The sequence below is a fragment of the Engystomops pustulosus genome, chromosome 5 (genome assembly GCF_040894005.1).
Source record: "Engystomops pustulosus chromosome 5, aEngPut4.maternal, whole genome shotgun sequence".
NCBI classification, from domain to species: Eukaryota; Metazoa; Chordata; class Amphibia; order Anura; family Leptodactylidae; genus Engystomops; species Engystomops pustulosus.
Window position 1 is genome coordinate 3,238,510 of NC_092415.1, and position 20,835 is coordinate 3,259,344.

General features: G+C 56.0%; 2 protein-coding genes across 3 annotated transcripts in view; both read right to left on the minus strand.

Annotated features, from left to right (window-relative positions):
- ZC3H3 (zinc finger CCCH-type containing 3) overlaps positions 1–20,835 on the minus strand; it is a 105,814-nt gene that overhangs the window by 60,457 nt on the left and 24,522 nt on the right. The window contains exon 4 of the mRNA XM_072151001.1: positions 13,080–13,218. Within this exon, the coding sequence (XP_072007102.1) occupies positions 13,080–13,218 (139 nt within the window). The remainder of the gene's footprint in view (positions 1–13,079; positions 13,219–20,835) is intronic.
- Positions 4,181–6,971, minus strand: LOC140132346 (uncharacterized). 2 transcript variants are annotated; one of them, XM_072151002.1, is made up of 2 exons: positions 4,835–6,971; positions 4,181–4,762 (listed from the first exon to the last, which is right to left on the minus strand). In XM_072151002.1, exons 1-2 carry the CDS (start codon positions 6,461–6,463, stop codon positions 4,460–4,462), a joined length of 1,932 nt encoding a protein of 643 aa, XP_072007103.1. In that variant the 5' UTR covers positions 6,464–6,971; the 3' UTR covers positions 4,181–4,459. The 2 variants fall into 2 exon arrangements, with proteins under 2 accessions (XP_072007103.1, XP_072007104.1); XM_072151003.1 differs by having other exon boundaries at positions 4,182–4,967; positions 5,217–6,970.

The following is a 20,835-nucleotide window of genomic DNA, read 5'->3' on the forward strand; positions in this document are numbered from 1 at the left end:
TGACTACACCCCCCATACACAGCGAGCTGCCATGTCCTGTGTGTCCTGACACCTTTCTATCATAGCCAGCAGTGGTCAGGGGTCAGCATGGGCGCTCTGACCGCTTTGTGACTACACCCCCCATATACACAGCGAGCTGCCATGTCCTGTGTCCTGACACCTTTCTATCATAGCCAGCAGTGGTCAGGGGTCAGCATGGGCGCTCTGACCTCTCTGTGACTACACCCCCCATACACAGGGAGCTGCCATGTCCTGTGTGTCCTGACACCTTTCTATCATAGCCAGCAGTGGTCAGGGGTCAGCATGGGCACTCTGACCCCCCTGTGACTACATCCCCCATACACAGGGAGCTGCCATGTCCTGTGTGTCCTGACACCTTTCTATCATAGCCAGCAGTGGTCAGGGGTCAGCATGGGCGCTCTGACCCCTCTGTGACTACACCCCCCATACACCGCGAGCTGCCATGTCCTGTGTCCTGACACCTTTCTGTCATAGCCAGCAGTGGTCAGGGGTCAGCATGGGGGCTCTGACCCCTCTGTGACTACACCCCCATACACAGTGAGCTGCCATGTCCTGTGTGTCCTGACACCTTTCTATCATAGCCAGCAGTGGTCAGGGGTCAGCATGGGCGCTCTGACCCCTCTGTGACTACACGCCCCATACACAGCGAGCTGCCATGTCCTGTATGTCCTGACACCTTTCTATCATAGCCAGCAGTGGTCAGGGGTCAGCATGGGCGCTCTGACCCCTCTGTGACTACACCCCCATACACAGCGAGCTGCCATGTTCTGTGTCCTGACACCTTTCTATCATAGCCAGCAGTGGTCAGGGGTCAGCATGGGTGCTCTGAAACCTCTGTGACTACACCCCCCATACACAGGGAGCTGCCATGTCCTGTGTGTCCTGACACCTTTCTATCATAGCCAGCAGTGGTCAGGGGTCAGCATGGGCGCTCTGACCCTTCTGTGACTACACCCCCCATACACAGCGAGCTGCCATGTCCTGTGTCCTGACACCTTTCTATCATAGCCAGCAGTGGTCAGGGGTCAGCATGGGCGCTCTGACCCCTCTGTGACTACACCCCCCATACACAGCGAGCTGCCATGTCCTGTGTCCTGACACCTTTCTATCATAGCCAGCAGTGGTCAGGGGTCAGCATGGGTGCTCTGACCCCTCTGTGACTACACCCCCCATACACAGCGAGCTGCCATGTCCTGTGTGTCCTGACACCTTTCTATCATAGCCAGCAGTGGTCAGGGGTCAGCATGGGCGCTCTGACCCCTCTGTGACTACACCCCCCCATACACAGCGAGCTGCCATGTCCTGTGTGTCCTGACACCTTTCTATCATAGCCAGCAGTGGTCAGGGGTCAGCATGGGCGCTCTGACCCCTCTGTGACTACACCCCTCATACACCGCGAGCTGCCATGTCCTGTGTGTCCTGACACCTTTCTATCATAGCCAGCAGTGGTCAGGGGTCAGCATGGGCGCTCTGACCGCTTTGTGACTACACCCCCCATACACAGCGAGCTGCCATGTCCTGTGTGTCCTGACACCTTTCTATCATAGCCAGCAGTGGTCAGGGGTCAGCATGGGCGCTCTGACCCCTCTGTGACTACACCCCCCATACACAGCGAGCTGCCATGTCCTGTGTGTCCTGACACCTTTCTATCATAGCCAGCAGTGGTCAGGGGTCAGCATGGGCGCTCTGACCCCTCTGTGACTACACCCCCCATACACAGCGAGCTGCCATGTCCTGTGTCCTGACACCTTTCTATCATAGCCAGCAGTGGTCAGCATGGGTGCTCTGACCCCTCTGTGACTACACCCCCCATACACAGCGAGCTGCCATGTCCTGTGTCCTGACTCCTTTCTATCATAGCCAGCAGTGGTCAGGGGTCAGCATGGGCGCTCTGACCTCTCTGTGACTACACCCCACATACACAGCGAGCTGCCATGTCCTGTGTGTCCTGACACCTTTCTATCATAGCCAGCAGTGGTCAGGGGTCAGCATGGGCGCTCTGACCCCTCTGTGACTACATCCCCCATACACAGCGATCTGCCATGTCCTGTGTGCTGACACCTTTCTATCATAGCCAGCAGTGGTCAGGGGTCAGCATGGGCGCTCTGACCGCTTTGTGACTACACCCCCCATATACACAGCGAGCTGCCATGTCCTGTGTCCTGACACCTATCTATCATAGCCAGCAGTGGTCAGGGGTCAGCATGGGCGCTCTGACCTCTCTGTTACTACACCCCCCATACACAGGGAGCTGCCATGTCCTGTGTGTCCTGACACCTTTCTATCATAGCCAGCAGTGGTCAGGGGTCAGCATGGGCACTCTGACCCCCCTGTGACTACATCCCCCATACACAGGGAGCTGCCATGTCCTGTGTCCTGACACCTTTCTATCATAGCCAGCAGTGGTCAGGGGTCAGCATGGGTGCTCTGACCCCTCTGTGACTACACCCCCATACACAGCGAGCTGCCATGTCCTGTGTGTCCTGACACCTTTCTATCATAGCCAGCAGTGGTCAGGGGTCAGCATGGGCGCTCTGACCTCTCTGTGACTACACCCCACATACACAGCGAGCTGCCATGTCCTGTGTGTCCTGACACCTTTCTATCATAGCCAGCAGTGGTCAGGGGTCAGCATGGCTGCTCTGACCCCTCTGTGACTACACCCCCCATACACAGCTAGCTGCCATGTCCTGTGTCCTGACACCTTTCTATCATAGCCAGCAGTGGTCAGGGGTCAGCATGGGCGCTCTGACCCCTCTGTGACTACACCCCCCATACACCGCGAGCTGCCATGTCCTGTGCGGAGTTGCCCTTTATGTCATGGTCAGGGCGTATCATTGCCTTGTATATAGACTAGCAGGGGGATAACCCTCATCGGATCATTTGTGGCCGGAGATGTGAGGAGGTTATGGATCCTTTCCGGAGTAGTAAATTCAGCATGATTTAATACGCTGCCCCTTATCATATTATGCAGCGTGCCCGGCTCCAGCGCCTCGTCTCTGACGTGGTGAGGTGTGAGTAATGGAATCCAGGCTCACTGCGTGGCGCTGCCCTGTGCCCGGCGGAGGACGGGGCCGTGGTCCTGCAATGGGGAGGGGGGCGGGGGACACGGTGTGAAGTGGGCCGGATCCGATTTCTTATCTTCTACACTTTGGATGACGATGATGAGGGTTTCACAGCTTTCCCCGGAGCTGCTGATATATATGACAGGGGATCCGCGCTGCTTCTAGGAGCTTAAAGGGGAACCCTCCGTTTTCACCTAAACACTTGGTACACATAGGGCGTCACTATGTTGCTGCCATATTGACATTTTCAGGAGCCACCGATTGGTTTCCATCACAGCTGGGGCCTCTGGGAGGGTCATGTGGCTGTCAATCAACAATCTCTATCACAGCCACCAGAGTCAGGCCGTAATAAAAGAGCTCTATGTTCATAACATATTGAAACACAGTTATGTTGTAGTATTTTGCAGGAGCAATCAGACCCCCTTGGGTTCAAACACCATAGGGATGTCTAGATGTCCAATCCTCTTCTTTTAAATCATTTTGTGACCCATAAAAAATGTAACTAAAACAGCGATGTAAAGGTCATACAGTACAATGACACTGCTCCAAAGACCCAAGGAGTCAAAAAAAAAAAAAAAAAAAAAAAAAAAAAAAAAAAAAGAAGTACAGGCGGTCCCTTACTTAAGGATACCCGACTTAGAGACAACCCCTAGTTACAGACGGACCCCTCTGCCCCCTGTGACCTCTGGATGTTACTGTAGTCCCCGGCTGCAATGATCAGCTGTGCGGTGTCTGTAATGAAGCTTTATGGAGAATCTTCGGTCCCATTGCAGCAAAAAAAATTTTTAAACTCCGATTATCACTGGGACAAAAGAAAATTTTGTCTGGATCTACAATTATAAAATATACAGTTTTGACTCGCATACAAATTCAACTTTGCAACTGCATATTTTTGGTCAATTCTACTGCGTTTTCCCGGTAAATTGCACAGAATATCCGGCGTTGTCAGTAGTAACTACAATGTGTCCCGCAGAAAACAAGCCCCAATACAACTCTGCACATGGAAAGATGAAAAATTGTGAATTAGACTCACCGGTAATTCGGTTTCCATCTAGTCCTCCATGACGGCCCACTAGGAGGATGACCCTTGACCTCTGTAGGGACAGGAAGCAGAGAGGTTAAAAGCCTCCCCCCCACATCCTCCCGCCAGTGTCTACCAAATAACTACACCGGTGGAAGATACAACATATTTTTATTCTGTCTTGTTTGAATCACATACAGAATTTTCAATAAAGTGAAAGAAGCATGGGAGGGAAAAATATATAGGCCGTCATGGAGGACTAGATGGAAACCGAATTACCGGTGAGTCTAATTCACAATTTCCATAACGTCCCCCATGACGGCCCACTAGGAGATCTACAAAATTAGTAGAGTTAGGGTGGGACCACAGCCTGGAGAACTTTCTGACCGAAGGCGAGATCCTGTGAGTTGGGTAAGTCCAGCCGATAGTGTTTTGCGAAGGTGGATGAAGAAACCCAGGTGGCAGCTCTGCAGATTTGTTCAAGAGAAGCACCCCTCTTCTCTGCCCAGGAGGCGGATATGGCTCTGGTGGAATGGGCTTTAAGGTTAGGAGGAACTTCCTTCCCCTGTTCTGTGTAACAAGAGGCTATGGCAGTCTTTAACCATCTGGCGATCGTGGTTTTGGATGCCTTTACCCCTTTGTTCTTCCCCTGAAACTGAACAAAGAGATTGTGATCCTTGCGCCAGGGTTTTGTAGCTTTTAAGTACTCTAAGACCGAGCGCCTTACATCCAGGGAATGCCACTCCAATTCCTTGCTTGAAGAAGGATTCCCGTAGAATGATGGAAGAATTATTTCTTGATCTTTGTGAAACCTGGACGCCACTTTGGGAACAAAGCTTGGATCCAGAGTCAGAGTTATCCTGTCAGGGAGAATACACATATAGGGTTCTCTAATAGAAATGGCTTGGAGTTCCCCCAGCCTTCTAGCTGAAGTCACAGCTACTAATAAGGAAGTCTTTAAAGTTAAGTTTTTTATACTAGCGTCCTTTAAAGGCTCAAAGGGAGGTCTGGAGAGAGCATCCAGAACCAGGGAGAGATCCCAGGAGGGAACCCGCTTCAGAATCTGAGGCCTAATTCTATTTGCAGCAGCAATAAATCTTTTGACCCACCTGTGGTCCGCCAGGGGATGGTCGAAGAATGCGCTCAGAGCCGAAATTTGGACTTTCAGAGTGCTAGTAGAAAGACCAATTTCTAGTCCTTTTTGCAGGAAGTCTAGTACCTGTAAAATATTTGGGTTAGACTGAGAGGGGGGATTAGCCCCACAAAAGGTCACAAACTTTTTCCATATCTTATGATATATGGCGAAAGTAACCTTTTTCCTACTTGCCTTCAACGTAGTTATTACAGCCCGAGAGAGACCTTGGGACCTTAGGAACTCGAACTCAGGATCCAAGCCGCCAGACGGAGTCTTCCTGGATCGGGATGGAAAATCGGACCTTGGTATAGAAGGTCCTTCTGAATCGGTAGAATAAAAGGTTGCTGGACAGATAGGGACCTCAACAGTGGGTACCAGCTTCTTTTTGGCCAGTTTGGGCAGATCAGGATCACCCTTGACCGGTCGAGCAAGATTTTCCTGAGTACTCTCGCAATTAGGGGAATTGGGGGAAAGGCATACATGAGACTTCCGCTCCAACGATGGCTGAACGCGTCCAAGTGATCTCTGGACTCGCCGGCCTCCAGAGAGAAGTATTGTTGGCATTTTGAATTCTCCCTCGTGGCGAATAGGTCTATTTGGGGCATGCCCCAGACGCTGGTTAGATGTAGGAAGATCTCCTGGTTGAGACACCATTCGTTCGGTAGGATCTCTCTCCTGCTGAGATAATCCGCTTCTCTGTTTAGGGATCCCTTCAAATGAGTGGCAGAGATGGAAAGGATGTTTTCTTCCGCCCACTGGAAGATGGTACGAGCCAGACTCGATAATACTGGGGATCTTGTACCCCCTTGTCTCCTTAAATAGGACACTGTCGAGACGTTGTCCGAGAGAATGTGGATATGATGATCCCTCAGATAGGCTGTGTTCGATCTTAGCGCTTCCCAGACCGCTCTTAACTCCCTGTAGTTTGAGCTGCTTTTTGCTTGGGCTAGAGTCCAGGACCCTTGCTCGTAGTGGGAAGGAAGGATTGCTCCCCAGCCTGAGCTGCTTGCGTCTGTCACTATGGTGATGGTTGGGAGGTGGTGCCAACATACCCCTTTCTCTAGGTTCCTTAATTCCATCCACCACAGCAGGTCCCTCTTTACAAAGGAAGGAATTCAGATCTTCTTGTCTAGACCTGAAGACTTCCTGTTCCAGAAAGTTAGGATCCAATTCTGAAGGATCCGAGTATGGCTCTGACTCCAGGCGACCGCAGGTAGGCATGCTGTGAGGAGCCCCAGGATCTTCATCGCCTGTCTGACTGGTACAGAGTCCTTTCGTCTGAATGAACGAATCTGATGCTTTATGTTGGATATTTTCTCCTGAGGAAGAAAAGACATTTGGTGAGTTGAGTCTAGAATGATCCCTAGAAAGGTCTTTCGAGTGGAGGGTACTAAACTTGATTTTTTCAGGTTGATTAACCACCCCAACTCTGTTAAAATTCTTAGGGAAGACTCTCTTGCCAAGATTAGTTTTTGTTTGTCTTTCCCTATAATTAGCAAGTCGTCTAGGTAAGGGATGATTGATATGTCTTGTAGTCTTAAAAAGGCTACCACCTCCACCATGATCTTGGTAAAGACCCTTGGAGCCGATGAGATACCGAATGGAAGTGCACGGAATTGAAAGTGTAAGACAGAGCCCTCGGGAGAGAGAACCGAGAATCTTAGGAATCTCTGAGATGAGGGGTGAATAGGTACATGATAGTATGCATCTTTTAGATCTAAAGTGCACATATAGGAGTCTGTGAGAATAAGTTGGGTAGCTGTTCTTACCGACTCCATGCGAAATCTTCTGTAAACGATGAAGCGGTTTAGCTCTTTCAAGTTGATAATTAGGCGATTTGATCCATCTGGTTTTTTGACAAGGAACAACGGGGAGTAGAATCCCAATTTTTCTTGTTCTTGAGGGACCGGCACCACCACTCCCATGTGGATTAGATGAAATACTTCCTGCCAAATGAAGGAATGTGTAGAGTGAGAGAGAGATGGTAAGGGAGCGACAAACCTTGGAGAAGGGGGGGGTGATGAAAATTCTATCCTGTAGCCTGATTCCAAGATAGACAGTACCCAGGGATTCGAGGTGACCTTTGTCCACTGGGATAGGAATCCCAGGAGACGCCCCCCCACTCTGGCGTCATTGTTTCTTGTTTCCTGGACCCTCTGGGAGGTTAGAGAAAAGGAAACCCCTTCCCCTTCCTCCTTTGGGATAACTCCACCGTCCTTGCTTACCTTTGCCACGGTAAGTCTCTCCGGTGTTCCTAAAAGGACGAAAGGAAGATTTCTTGGGTATTGTTTTGGACTCTGGAAATCCCCTTTTTCTGTCAGACGCCTTTTCGAGTATAGCGTCCAATTCGGGTCCGAACACAAAGTCCCCGGAAAAAGGAATGCTGCACAATTTGGATTTAGAGCGGATGTCCCCGCTCCACTGTTTCAGCCATAAGGCCCTCCTGGTGGCATTGGTAAGAGCTCCTTCTTTTGCAGCAAACCTTATTCCTTCAGCAGATGCGTCAGCAAGGAAGGCAGTAGCTGATCTTAGCAATGGTATGCTTTCCAGTAAGTCTTCTCTGGGAGTACCCTCCCGGATATGGGACTCTAATTTCCCCAGCCAGAAATATAGTGTTCTTGCCACCGAAGTGGCTCCTAAGTTTGACTTTAGGCTTAGCATGGAAGTTTCCCACGCTTTCTTTAAAAGGGCTTCAGATTTCCTGTCCATCGGGTCTCTTAGCTGAGCCGAATCTTCAAAGGGCAGGTCCATCTTCCTAGAGACCTTGGAAACCTGTACATCAACTTTGGGGAATGAGTCCCAATCCTTTGACTCTTCAGGGTCGAAGACTAAGCGTTTCCTGAAATTCTTAGAGACCGCGATTTTTCTCTCAGGGTCTCTCCATTCCTGACTAATTAGACCCCTAAGGGTATCGTTGAGGGGAAAAACACGCTGTTTCCTGGCTTTGAGTCCCCCAAATAGTTCATCTTCGCGAGAAAGAGGGGGTTCCTCGTCCTCGAGGTTCAATGTATCTCGCATAGCTTTCAGAAGATCATCCAGATCCTCATTTTGGAATAAGTAGCGGGAGCATGTTGCCTGCTCACGATCCTGATGATCCTGGTCTCCCGCCAGAGAGCAGGAAGGAGAGTCTGAAATGCACCCCTCTTCTTCCTCTGAGGAGGAAGCCGATACTATCCGAGCTTTCTTACGTGGGGGGGCTCCCTGCGTAGCCGCCGCCACTGAAGAAACCACTTTCTCGTCTATAAAGGACTTAAGCTCGACCATAAAAGACGTTTTCTCCTCCCGCATGAATTCATCGATACAGGGTTTGCAGATCGGTTTCTTATAGCCTTCTAGTAGTGTACGGAAGCACATACTGCATTTTTTAACAGGAATCCTGCTTTTTTCAGGCTTTTCTCTACTCTTTTCAGACTTTCCTGATTTCTCTTCCTTGCCTTTCCCCTTAGAAACTTGCTCCTAGGGAAGGAAGGCAAGGAGACAATGACTTGGAGCTCACAACAAAAACAATTGTATATGTTGCCATACAGCACCACTCACGTGCACCGGGGGGTGGAGTAGGCCCAAGTCTGCCTCATCAGCCATTACGATGTCTGGGACGGCCAGCCAAGAAGAAACAAGTCATAGACCTCAGACCAACTGACTACCCGCTTTTGAGGATTTAAATACCTTCATGGGGAGCCCATCCCCCTGCCGGTGGCCTCCACTGCGTCCCGCGCCCGGTCCGCGGTCACTTCCGGTCGCGACCGGAAGTCGTCATCGAACAGGGGGAATTCTGGGAAACGTAGTTCCCTGCGTCCGCGCGAGAGTCTGGTGGACCAGCCCGCCGGAGAGGACGCCAGCCGGAACGATGTTACCGTCCAGGGAGAGCCCGCAGCCGCCGGGCTAACCGAGGATCTGTCCGGAGGGGAACTTGGACCGCAGTCGGCGTAACCCCAGGTAAGGTTGGTAAGTATGGAGATCCTTCTCCGTTTTTTTTTTTTTTTTTAAAAACGTCCCCCCCCCCCCTAGGAGGAGAGAGACCCTCTCTTGACCTGACCCCTGTAGGGACAGGAAGACACTGGCGGGAGGATGTGGGGGGGAGGCTTTTAACCTCTCTGCTTCCTGTCCCTACAGAGGTCAAGGGTCATCCTCCTAGTGGGCCGTCATGGGGGACGTTATGGAAAGCTATGGCTTTTGGAATACAGAATATGGCCTGGGCCCTGAAGGGGTTAAACAGAATGACTGCAGACTAATATGACAGCTACAGCTTTCCCAGGACCCTGCACGGCACACGGTATGCACTTTAATCTCTTATTATGTGTCAGTCTTCACTGACATTTCAGAATCATATTCAAGGGTCTGGATGCATTGGTCAGGAGTCTGGGAAAGCTGGGTGACGGGTCCTGTGGATATGACGGGTGACGTCTCCAGCCCTGGGTGCACGTAGCAGCCATTACTCTGCAGGCCCAGGCCGGGAGCGGAGGGGGGGGGGGGGAGCGGAAGGGGCGGCCATAAATCTAGCGCTTGTTCACGATGATCTGGAACTCTTATTAAGTAAATTAATTTAAGTTAATTTAAGTTGATCATGACGGGCGATGGCGCTGATTTACCGAGGGGGGAAATTGCATTAGGAAAAGGCCGCGTTCACCAGATATCGGAGGAGGAAAATCACATCCACTTAGCCCCGCAAATTAATATGGAAATAGCAGGTGTAAATTTAACCTTATCCACAGAGCGAAAATTATCTTCATAAATTTGGGCGAACGGCTCCCGGGGCGCCAATAAATCTACCGAAAACAAAAATATTACTGAAAAAAACGCAGTAAAATTCACTTAAAATATACTCCCATCTATTTCCTGTAATGGCTCCTGTGGGGAAGGGCGAGGGGGGGGCCGGGGGGACGCAGATTTGTCAGGACTGAAGGGAAAGGACGCGGAGACCAGAGTGGAGGGCGAGCAGTGGCCAGGGGGTGACACCAGAGACACCACAGGGGGTCTGCTATGTGGACATAGTAAGTACTGTACAGGGGTATCAGCACAGGTCCTGTATAGCAATAGGGGGTCTCAGTTTAGCTCTTATATATTAGCAGAGGGGCTGGCTCCTGTATAGCACCAGGGGGTCTCGCCTCGGGTCTGGCTCCTGTATAGCACCCGGGAGCCGGCTCAGCTCCAGTATAAAAACAGTGGTCTCTGCTCCTGTATAGCACTGGAATCTCGGTGTCGTGGCTCGGCCCCTTTGCAGGACCGGGGTCGTGGCTCGGCCCCTTTGCAGGACCGGGGTCGTGGCTCGGCCCCTTTGCAGGACCGGGGTCGTGGCTCGGCCCCTTTGCAGGACCGGGGTCGTGGCTCGGCCCCTTTGCAGGACCGGGGTCGTGGCTCGGCCCCTTTGCAGGACCGGGGTCGTGGCTCGGCCCCTTTGCAGGACCGGGGTCGTGGCTCGGCCCCTTTGCAGGACCGGGGTCGTGGCTCGGCCCCTTTGCAGGACCGGGGTCGTGGCTCGGCCCCTTTGCAGGACCGGGGTCGTGGCTCGGCCCCTTTGCAGGACCGGGGTCGTGGCTCGGCCCCTTTGCAGGACCGGGGTCGTGGCTCGGCCCCTTTGCAGGACCGGGGTCGTGGCTCGGCCCCTTTGCAGGACCGGGGTCGTGGCTCGGCCCCTTTGCAGGACCGGGGTCGTGGCTCGGCCCCTTTGCAGGACCGGGGTCGTGGCTCGGCCCCTTTGCAGGACCGGGGTCGTGGCTCGGCCCCTTTGCAGGACCGGGGTCGTGGCTCGGCCCCTTTGTAGTACTAGGGTCTTGGCTTAGGTTCTTTGTAGTACTAGGGTCGTGGCTTAGGTTCTTTGTAGTACTGGAGTCTGGGGGGTAACAGAAGGTCATTTTGGCCTGAGGTCTGTATAATTAAGGGGTCTTGGCCTGGGGTCTGTATAATTAAGGGGTCTTGGCCTGAGGTCTGTATAATTAAGGGGTCTTGGCCTGGGGTCTGTATAATTAAGGGGTCTTGGCCAGGGGTCTGTATAATTAAGGGGTCTTGGCCAGGGGTCTGTATAATTAAGGGGTCTTGGCCTGGGGTCTGTATAATTAAGGGGTCTTGGCCTGGGGTCTGTATAATTAAGGGGTCTTGGCCTGGGGTCTGTATAATTAAGGGGTCTTGGCCAGGGGTCTGTATAATTAAGGGGTCTTGGCCAGGGGTCTGTATAATTAAGGGGTCTTGGCCAGGGGTCTGTATAATTAAGGGGTCTTGGCCAGGGGTCTGTATAATTAAGGGGTCTTGGCCAGGGGTCTGTATAATTAAGGGGTCTTGGCCAGGGGTCTGTATAATTAAGGGGTCTTGGCCTGGGGTCTGTATAATTAAGGGGTCTTGGCCTGGGGTCTGTATAATTAAGGGGTCTTGGCCTGGGGTCTCTATAAAGACATTTCAGCTCCACCCCCATTACGCAGGGGACCAGCTGGTAACATTGGATTTTGGGTTATGCTTGTATAAGCTCCGTCTATTGTTGGACCAAGGAAAATTCTGGATTCTTTTTGGTATGGAGGTGGCCCCTGGTGACCTCTAGGGGGAGCTTCAGGACTGGGCTACAGGACATGAGGTGGGACCCCCCTTTATATCGCAGCAGGGGGAGGACAGATCTTTCTACCTGAAGTTCGGGTGACGCAGGCAGTGACCCCCACCACACATTATTATTGGGATTCTATGCCGGGAGGAGCGAGGAGGGGGCGATGCAGCGGGCACAGGCGGCGCAGCTGTTCTGGTGCTAGAGAGATGCTATGTTCAGTATGGGACCGCGCACCAACAAGTCAGAGCCGTCTATTCCGGGGACGCAGTGACCTGACGAGAAACACCACATCCTCCACCATCACCAAGACGTCTCATATGTCCTGTCACAGCTGAGAACCTTGTCACAATGTATCAGTGAAGGATCTCTCTTCTGTTCAGGGCTCCTCAAACTGGAACAAACCCTCAGTTGTGAAGTGTATGCAATCAGGAAACCCACAGTTATGAAACTTCATATATTTAAATTAGACAGGGGGCGCTCTTGCTCAAAACTTTTTAAGACTTTGCCAAATTTAGAAGAAGCGAAGTACATGGCGGGGCCCGACGGGGCAGGGACCCGGGCCCCACGGGGCAGAAACCTCTTCTCACAGCTGAGGGTTTGTTACTATACTGTCCAGTCTAAATTGTTCTCAGCATGAGAACAATACATGTTGCTACAATGTATCAGCGAAGCCTGACAGCAAGCAGAGCTCCTTCCAGGAGGTTATAGAGGCAGAGGACGTGTGAGATATCGGAGTATGATTAGTAGATATTGGGAGCCCCCGGTGCTCAGGACGAGGAGGAACATTCTAGAAGGAGGCAGGAGAGTCGTGTCAGAATGTCCAGCTGCTAATGTGTCAGAGGAGCCGCTCACAGCAGTCAGTGACACCGCCGCTCCTGTCCTGGACTGTGTCACCCATCACAAGGGAGGGGGCAGGAGCCGGACCCCCCAGCAGAACCCTGACTGCAGAAACCAGCGCCACCAGGCTGCAGGAGGTCCTGACACTTACCTCCATACAAGTCACATTGAAGGTGACAATGTGAGGTCTGTGTAGTGTGGATGATGAGGATGATGAGGATGATGAAGATGGATGACACATGACAGATGATGATGAAGGTGACAATGTGAGGTCTGTGTAGTGTGGATGGTGAGGATGGTGAGGATGGATGACACATGACAGAGGGTGATGGAGGTGACAATGTGAGGTCTGTGCAGTGTTCATGACTCCACAACTACATCCCGACCTCCAGACATCAGCCCTGACACACTGGAGCGATAGCTGCAGCTCTGGGTCAGGGCACACATACCTCTCCGGGCTCCGGCACTCACCTCGTCCTCCAGTTGAGGGACACACTGAGTGTAGATAACGGAGACGTCACCAGGGGAGGGGTTGTACTTCTTTTCACAATCCTGTAGCGGGTCTTTATCACCCGACTGGAGGAGGAGCTTTTCGCAGAGGAGGCGGCGGCTGCAGAAAGAGGAGAGAAGAGACATTAGTGGCTGTACAATCCATCCTGCTACACTCACAATACAATCCGGAATCTGCTGAGCCCCCATTACATGACACGGCAGCTAATCCCCAGCATAGGGTCACATGATCACATTCTGTGCTGCTTGTAGTGACCACTAGGGGGAGCTCAGGAGATGGCTGCAGACTGGGTTACCATAGGGTTCTATGTATAATCAGTCTTCAGTCTCTGGCTGAGCTCCCTCTAGTGGTGGCTACAGGTGGTGAGAGTCATATTATAAAGAAAGAACTGACAGCGGTAACAGAACTGGGTCCCAAGACCAAAATCACAGTAAAAGAGAATCCTACACGTCAACCAGGGGAAGTCTGCAGCCAATAGGGAAAATGTCACATCATGGGGTTTCATCTGGAATAAAAACAAGAAACCCTTCTGAATAAATCCATATCTCACAGTCCTGCTGCTACTAATAACTTACACAAAGGTCTGATTACACCAATCTCCAGGGACAATACCTCACACTGGCTGCAGGACACCCTGCTGTCGGGTTCCCTGTAAGGGGGTTCTCCAGTTTGGATTAGTCCCACTTGTTCCATCATGATGAGTGGATGCTTCGCGTCTTGCAGCGATCAGCAGGAATCTTCAGAGAAACCTGGATGTAATTGTATAACTCCCCTGCAGCGCCCCCAGGGGACACATGGAGTATTACGCCTCAGCCACTTATATCACTGATTGTTCTGTGTAACACGGGGCCGGATGGGTCCTCCAGAGACCGAGGCTCCAGGTAACTGCGCTGTAACCTTTTCTCACATCTGATCCTTTCGCTTCAGTGTGTCAGCGGAGGACAGTGCGGTGCTGAGCGCTGCCTGGAGGCCTCATTTGTTAGCAGCTCGCAGCGGCGGTGACATAATGAGGGCTGTGACCACGCGGGGCCGGCGCCAGTCACTTGTCATCAGTCCAGAGCCGGATTCTCACATTATCCGGAACACAAACTAAGCTGCAGCAATGTGTCCCCCGAGCCCGGCCTGCGGATAAACGCTGCGTGGCTGCCGGGGGTCCGCCGTGCTGGAGGGCCGCACAGATAACAAGACCCACAACAATAGAAGGATGATAAATCACATCGCACAGTCACTACAAGAAATACAAGAACCACAAGAAATATCTATACAGAGAAAGATACGAATCTCTCTGGATGCTGCAATATACAGGAGCGAACAGACCGGCTGAGATATTGGATGGATGAATAGATAGATGGATAGATAGAGAGATAGAGAGATAGAGAGAGAGAGATAGAGAGATAGAGAGATAGAGAGAGAGAGATAGAATATGGATAGATAGAAGGTATGAGATAGATAGATAGACATCAGCAATGTCTTAGGGAAGTAGATGATGAAGGTCACACAACTCCAGGCACACGTTGGACCATTAGACCACAGTTTAGATCAGTGGGGTCTTAACAACCCGCAGGGTCCCTGTCTGCAACACTGGGCAGGGGCCCCATTGCACGGCCGGGGAGCAGGGGCCCCATCGTCTTGCACGGCCGGGGAGCAGGGGCCCCATCGTCTTGCACGGCCGGGGAGCAGGGGCCCCATCGTCTTGCACGGCCGGGGAGCAGGGGCCCCATCGTCTTGCACGGCCGGGGAGCAGGGGCCCCATCGTCTTGCACGGCCGGGGAGCAGGGGCCCCATCGTCTTGCACGGCCGGGGAGCAGGGGCCCCATCGTCTTGCACGGCCGGGGAGCAGGGGTCTCTGCGCTGTCACTGATGAATGATTCAGGCAGAGCAGACAATGTCGGAGATGTAAAGGGGAGCGCTGTACATGAGCAGGACAGGGGCCCAGTCACTATAGACTAAGGCCGAAACGCTTAGGTCCTGTAGGCTGCCTATGTGCCTTTACTCTGTTCCCTGGTTAACATATACATACATGTAGATACAGACACATACATGTAGATACAGACAGACACATACAGATCGCCCCCACCCTCCTCTCTGTACTCGCTCTTCTCCTGGGGGTCTCTTCTCGCTGCCCCCTGTGCACGTTACTGAATAAAGGAGTGAATTCATCTTTGACAAACATTTACCGATTATCAGATCACAATGGCGCGGCGGCAGACAGGGGCCATAAGTCACAGTGAGCGGGGATGGGGATTGCCGTGTGACACGTCTGGTAGCCGCCGGTGACTAATGGCCGCTGTCAGCGCCGGAGTGCGTGGGGCTTCCTGAGGCCTGTTCTCAGCTACCTGGTGTTTAATGACAATCCAGCCGCTGGCACGAGGGGCCCGCCGCCCGCCTGTCACACGCCTATTAGGGGGAAGATTGAGATCCTGCTCCTACCAGACTCACTCATCCTACACCAGCTCCACCGGCTCCTAGAATAATCCTGGCGGAGCCGTACAGGTCGGGTGATCCCATCCGCAGCGCTACAACATGTCCATTCTGTCCTGAATATTTGTTACAATGTATCAGTACACTGCCCAGACTGGATATAACAATCGCCTAGAGATCTCATTCACTGACAGCAAGCAAAGAGAAGAAAATGATGCTACTCACAGGTGCGGTTCCCCACCTACGGCGCCACTAGCAGGGATCGGCCGTTTTGGGGTATCAGGAGCCAATAGACAGGGGGGTGCATTGGAGTCGTCTTACCAGAATATTAAACTCACGGCCTATTGATACCAATGGAAATTGCATTTCCTGCGGGGGGCGCTGTGTTCACTACATTCCTACACAGCTCAGAGCTGATCGCTGTCGCAGGACCCCCTTCCCCCCCGATCAGCCACTCGTCAGACGAGGGGAAAGTATAGAACCTTAGAGGAACCCTGTTAGGGTGGGAGCCCCTCTTTATGGTGGATGAGCAGAGTGAGCGGACAGAGGCCTATCCAGGTAGATGATCAGCTCCTAGGGGCAGCCCGTCCTCTTACGCCACACCCACTGATTTATACGTGGACGGATTGCGGTAATGAGGCCTCCTTGTGACGTCTCAGATGTTAAGTGGGATCCCCGTACGCAGATAATAATTCTACGGTATGAGAGCGTCTTGTTACTCCCGCCAGCGATGAGCGTCTCATTAAGACGCCATATAGTGACAGCCCCGCTCCGCGTCTCCTCGCTGGTACCCGCCAATTACCACGTACGGGCGACAGGCTGGGGGGGGGGGGAGCTTGGGAGTTTGACAAGTAATTCGGAGTCTGGCTTGGCAGCGGTGGATACATTTTTCTCTTGCCCTCGCCGGCGGTCAGGTAATAAATCTTGGTATTGACAGCGCGGCGGGGCGGATATAGAGTCTGAGCCGAGAGAGGTGCCCGATCCCGCCCGCACCCACGCGGGAATGGATGTGCTTGATGGACGAGGTTTCTGATTTTGACAGATGGAAGTGAAGTTTCCTTCTTACCGCAGGAGACGGAATATGAAAAACGGGGGCTGGGGGTGACCTGAGGAAACCTCGATGTGTGTGGGGAGGGGGCGGCGGCGCCTGCAGTCCAGCTGGGTCTCGGAGATGGATTGGAAGTAAACTGTGAGACACAAGGCGGGGGCCCGTCATGGTGATGGAGAGGCGATGGCTAGTGTGGGGGACCCCCCTCCATGGACACCCACTCCCATAGAGCTCATTAATGTTCTTCATCTAAACTTCAAGAACAAAACTATATCCAGAGGTGTAGCGTGCACGAGAACCCACAGGAGGCGCCATAGCTGGCACCAGGCACAAAGGGGTCTGTGCCAAGGGGGTGTCCAGATCTGATGTACACGGCACAGAAGATGCAGGGACGGGAGACCACCTCTGAATACACAGAGCACAGCAGTGTGAGAATACTAATACAGTTTCACAGTCCTGCTGCAATAAATGTTTGTAACAAAAGACAAACACTGTAGCTGTACTTTTGTGGCCTCGTTGCAACAATGTATCAGTCTGGAAGATTATTAGACTGTATGCAACTGTAACAAACCCAGTAGAAGCTGCCCCAGCTGTCCCCATTCACTGACAGCTAGAGATATTGGACAATGCCTATTGGTATGATGGGAGGGTGGGGGTAGTAGTATAGGAAGCGCTGCAGTGACCCCCGTTATTCTCTGTATGATGTCCTCTTCCATGGACAATAGATTTGCCCCGCCTCCGGCTCCCCGCGCTGGGCCCCTCTCCAGCCTCCTACGGCTCCCCTGCGCCGGGCCTCGCTCCGGCCCCCACAAGCCCCCATGCGCCAGGCCTCGCTCCGGCCTCCAGATCCCTGCTCCGGATCTATCTGGCTTCCTCCAGCTCCCTGCGCCAGGCCTCTCTCCGGCCTCCTCCAGCCCCCTGCGCCAGGCCTCTCTCCGGCCTCCTCCAGCCCCCTGCTCCAGGCCTCTCTCCGGCCTCCTCCAGCCCCCTGCTCCAGGCCTCTCTCCGGCCTCCTCCAGCCCCCTGCTCCAGGCCTCTCTCCGGCCTCCTCCAGCCCCCTGCTCCAGGCCTCTCTCCGGCCTCCTCCAGCCCCCTGCTCCAGGCCTCTCTCCGGCCTCCTCCAGCCCCCTGCTCCAGGCCTCTCTCCGGCCTCCTCCAGCCCCCTGCGCCAGGCCTCTCTCCGGCCTCCTCCAGCCCCCTGCGCCAGGCCTCTCTCCGGCCTCCTCCAGCCCCCTGCGCCAGGCCCCTCTCCGGCCTCCTCCAGCCCCCTGCTCCAGGCCTCTCTCCGGCCTCCTCCAGCCCCCTGCTCCAGGCCTCCTCCAGCCCCCTGCTCCAGGCCTCCTCCAGCCCCCTGCTCCAGGCCTCTCTCCGGCCTCCTCCGGCCTCCTGCTCCAGCCCCCTGCTCCAGGCCTCTCTCCGGCCTCCTGCTCCAGCCCTCCTCCAGCCCCCTGCTCCAGGCCTCCTCCAGCCCCAGGCCTCTCTCCGGCCTCCTCCGGCCTCCTGCTCCAGCCCCCTGCTCCAGGCCTCTCTCCGGCCTCCTGCTCCAGCCCTCCTCCAGCCCCCTGCTCCAGGCCTCTCTCCGGCCTCCTGCTCCAGCCCTCCTCCAGCCCCCTGCTCCAGGCCTCCTCCAGCCCCCTGCTCCAGGCCTCCTCCAGCCCCCTGCTCCAGGCCTCCTCCAGCCCCCTGCTCCAGGCCTCCTCCAGCCCCCTGCTCCAGGCCTCTCTCCGGCCTCCTCCAGCCCCCTGCTCCAGCCCCCTGCTCCAGGCCTCCTCCAGCCCCCTGCTCCAGGCCTCCTCCAGCCCCCTGCTCCAGGCCTCTCTCCGGCCTCCTCCAGCCCCCTGCTCCAGGCCTCTCTCCGGCCTCCTCCAGCCCCCTGATGCAGGCCTCTCTCCGGCCTCCTCCAGCCCCCTGATGCAGGCCTCTCTCCGGCCTCCTCCAGCCCCCTGCTCCAGGCCTCTCTCCGGCCTCCTCCAGCCCCCTGCTCCAGGCCTCTCTCCGGCCTCCTCCAGCCCCCTGCTCCAGGCCTCTCTCCGGCCTCCTCCAGCCCCCTGCTCCAGGCCTCTCTCCGGCCTCCTCCAGCCCCCTGCTCCAGGCCTCTCTCCGGCCTCCTCCAGCCCCCTGCTCCAGGCCTCTCTCCGGCCTCCTCCAGCCCCCTGCTCCAGGCCTCTCTCCGGCCTCCTCCAGCCCCCTGCTCCAGGCCTCTCTCCGGCCTCCTCCAGCCCCCTGCTCCAGGCCTCTCTCCGGCCTCCTCCAGCCCCCTGATCCAGGCCTCTCTCCGGCCTCCTCCAGCCCCCTGCTCCAGGCCTCTCTCCGGCCTCCTCCAGCCCCCTGCTCCAGGCCTCTCTCCGGCCTCCTCCAGCCCCCTGCTCCAGGCCTCTCTCCGGCCTCCTCCAGCCCCCTGCTCCAGGCCTCTCTCCGGCCTCCTCCAGCCCCCTGCTCCAGGCCTCTCTCCGGCCTCCTCCAGCCCCCTGCTCCAGGCCTCTCTCCGGCCTCCTCCAGCCCCCTGCTCCAGGCCTCTCTCCGGCCTCCTCCAGCCCCCTGCTCCAAGCCTCTCTCCGGCCTCCTCCAGCCCCCTGCTCCAGGCCTCTCTCCGGCCTCCTCCAGCCCCCTGCTCCAGGCCTCTCTCCGGCCTCCTCCAGCCCCCTGCTCCAGGCCTCTCTCCGGCCTCCTCCAGCCCCCTGCTCCAGGCCTCTCTCCGGCCTCCTCCAGCCCCCTGCGCCAGGCCTCTCTCCGGCCTCCTCCAGCCCCCTGCTCCAGGCCTCTCTCCGGCCTCCTCCAGCCCCCTGCTCCAGGCCTCTCTCCGGCCTCCTCCAGCCCCCTGCGCCAGGCCTCTCTCCGGCCTCCTCCAGCCCCCTGCGCCAGGCCCCTCTCCGGCCTCCTCCAGCCCCCTGCTCCAGGCCTCTCTCCGGCCTCCTCCAGCCCCCTGCTCCAGGCCTCCTCCAGCCCCCTGCTCCAGGCCTCCTCCAGCCCCCTGCTCCAGGCCTCTCTCCGGCCTCCTCCGGCCTCCTGCTCCAGCCCCCTGCTCCAGGCCTCTCTCCGGCCTCCTGCTCCAGCCCTCCTCCAGCCCCCTGCTCCAGGCCTCCTCCAGCCCCAGGCCTCTCTCCGGCCTCCTCCGGCCTCCTGCTCCAGCCCCCTGCTCCAGGCCTCTCTCCGGCCTCCTGCTCCAGCCCTCCTCCAGCCCCCTGCTCCAGGCCTCCTCCAGCCCCCTGCTCCAGGCCTCTCTCCGGCCTCCTGCTCCAGCCCTCCTCCAGCCCCCTGCTCCAGGCCTCCTCCAGCCCCCTGCTCCAGGCCTCCTCCAGCCCCCTGCTCCAGGCCTCCTCCAGCCCCCTGCTCCAGGCCTCCTCCAGCCCCCTGCTCCAGGCCTCCTCCAGCCCCCTGCTCCAGGCCTCCTCCAGCCCCCTGCTCCAGGCCTCCTCCAGCCCCCTGCTCCAGGCCTCTCTCCGGCCTCCTCCAGCCCCCTGCTCCAGCCCCCTGCTCCAGGCCTCCTCCAGCCCCCTGCTCCAGGCCTCCTCCAGCCCCCTGCTCCAGGCCTCTCTCCGGCCTCCTCCAGCCCCCTGCTCCAGGCCTCTCTCCGGCCTCCTCCAGCCCCCTGATGCAGGCCTCTCTCCGGCCTCCTCCAGCCCCCTGATGCAGGCCTCTCTCCGGCCTCCTCCAGCCCCCTGATGCAGGCCTCTCTCCGGCCTCCTCCAGCCCCCTGCTCCAGGCCTCTCTCCGGCCTCCTCCAGCCCCCTGCTCCAGGCCTCTCTCCGGCCTCCTCCAGCCCCCTGCTCCAGGCCTCTCTCCGGCCTCCTCCAGCCCCCTGCTCCAGGCCTCTCTCCGGCCTCCTCCAGCCCCCTGCTCCAGGCCTCTCTCCGGCCTCCTCCAGCCCCCTGCTCCAGGCCTCTCTCCGGCCTCCTCCAGCCCCCTGCTCCAGGCCTCTCTCCGGCCTCCTCCAGCCCCCTGCTCCAGGCCTCTCTCCGGCCTCCTCCAGCCCCCTGCTCCAGGCCTCTCTCCGGCCTCCTCCAGCCCCCTGCTCCAGGCCTCTCTCCGGCCTCCTCCAGCCCCCTGCTCCAGGCCTCTCTCCGGCCTCCTCCAGCCCCCTGCTCCAGGCCTCTCTCCGGCCTCCTCCAGCCCCCTGCTCCAGGCCTCTCTCCGGCCTCCTCCAGCCCCCTGCTCCAGGCCTCTCTCCGGCCTCCTCCAGCCCCCTGCTCCAGGCCTCTCTCCGGCCTCCTCCAGCCCCCTGCTCCAGGCCTCTCTCCGGCCTCCTC

Bases quoted from the DNA above. Each gene is read 5' to 3' on its own strand.
- LOC140132346 (XM_072151002.1), bottom strand. From the start codon at position 6,463: ATGCCTACCTGCGGTCGCCTGGAGTCAGAGCCATACTCGGATCCTTCA. The intron at 4,763-4,834 runs GTAAGGCGCTCG...CTCTTTGTTCAG, and splicing joins TGGAGTGGCATTCCCTGGAT to TTTCAGGGGAAGAACAAAGG.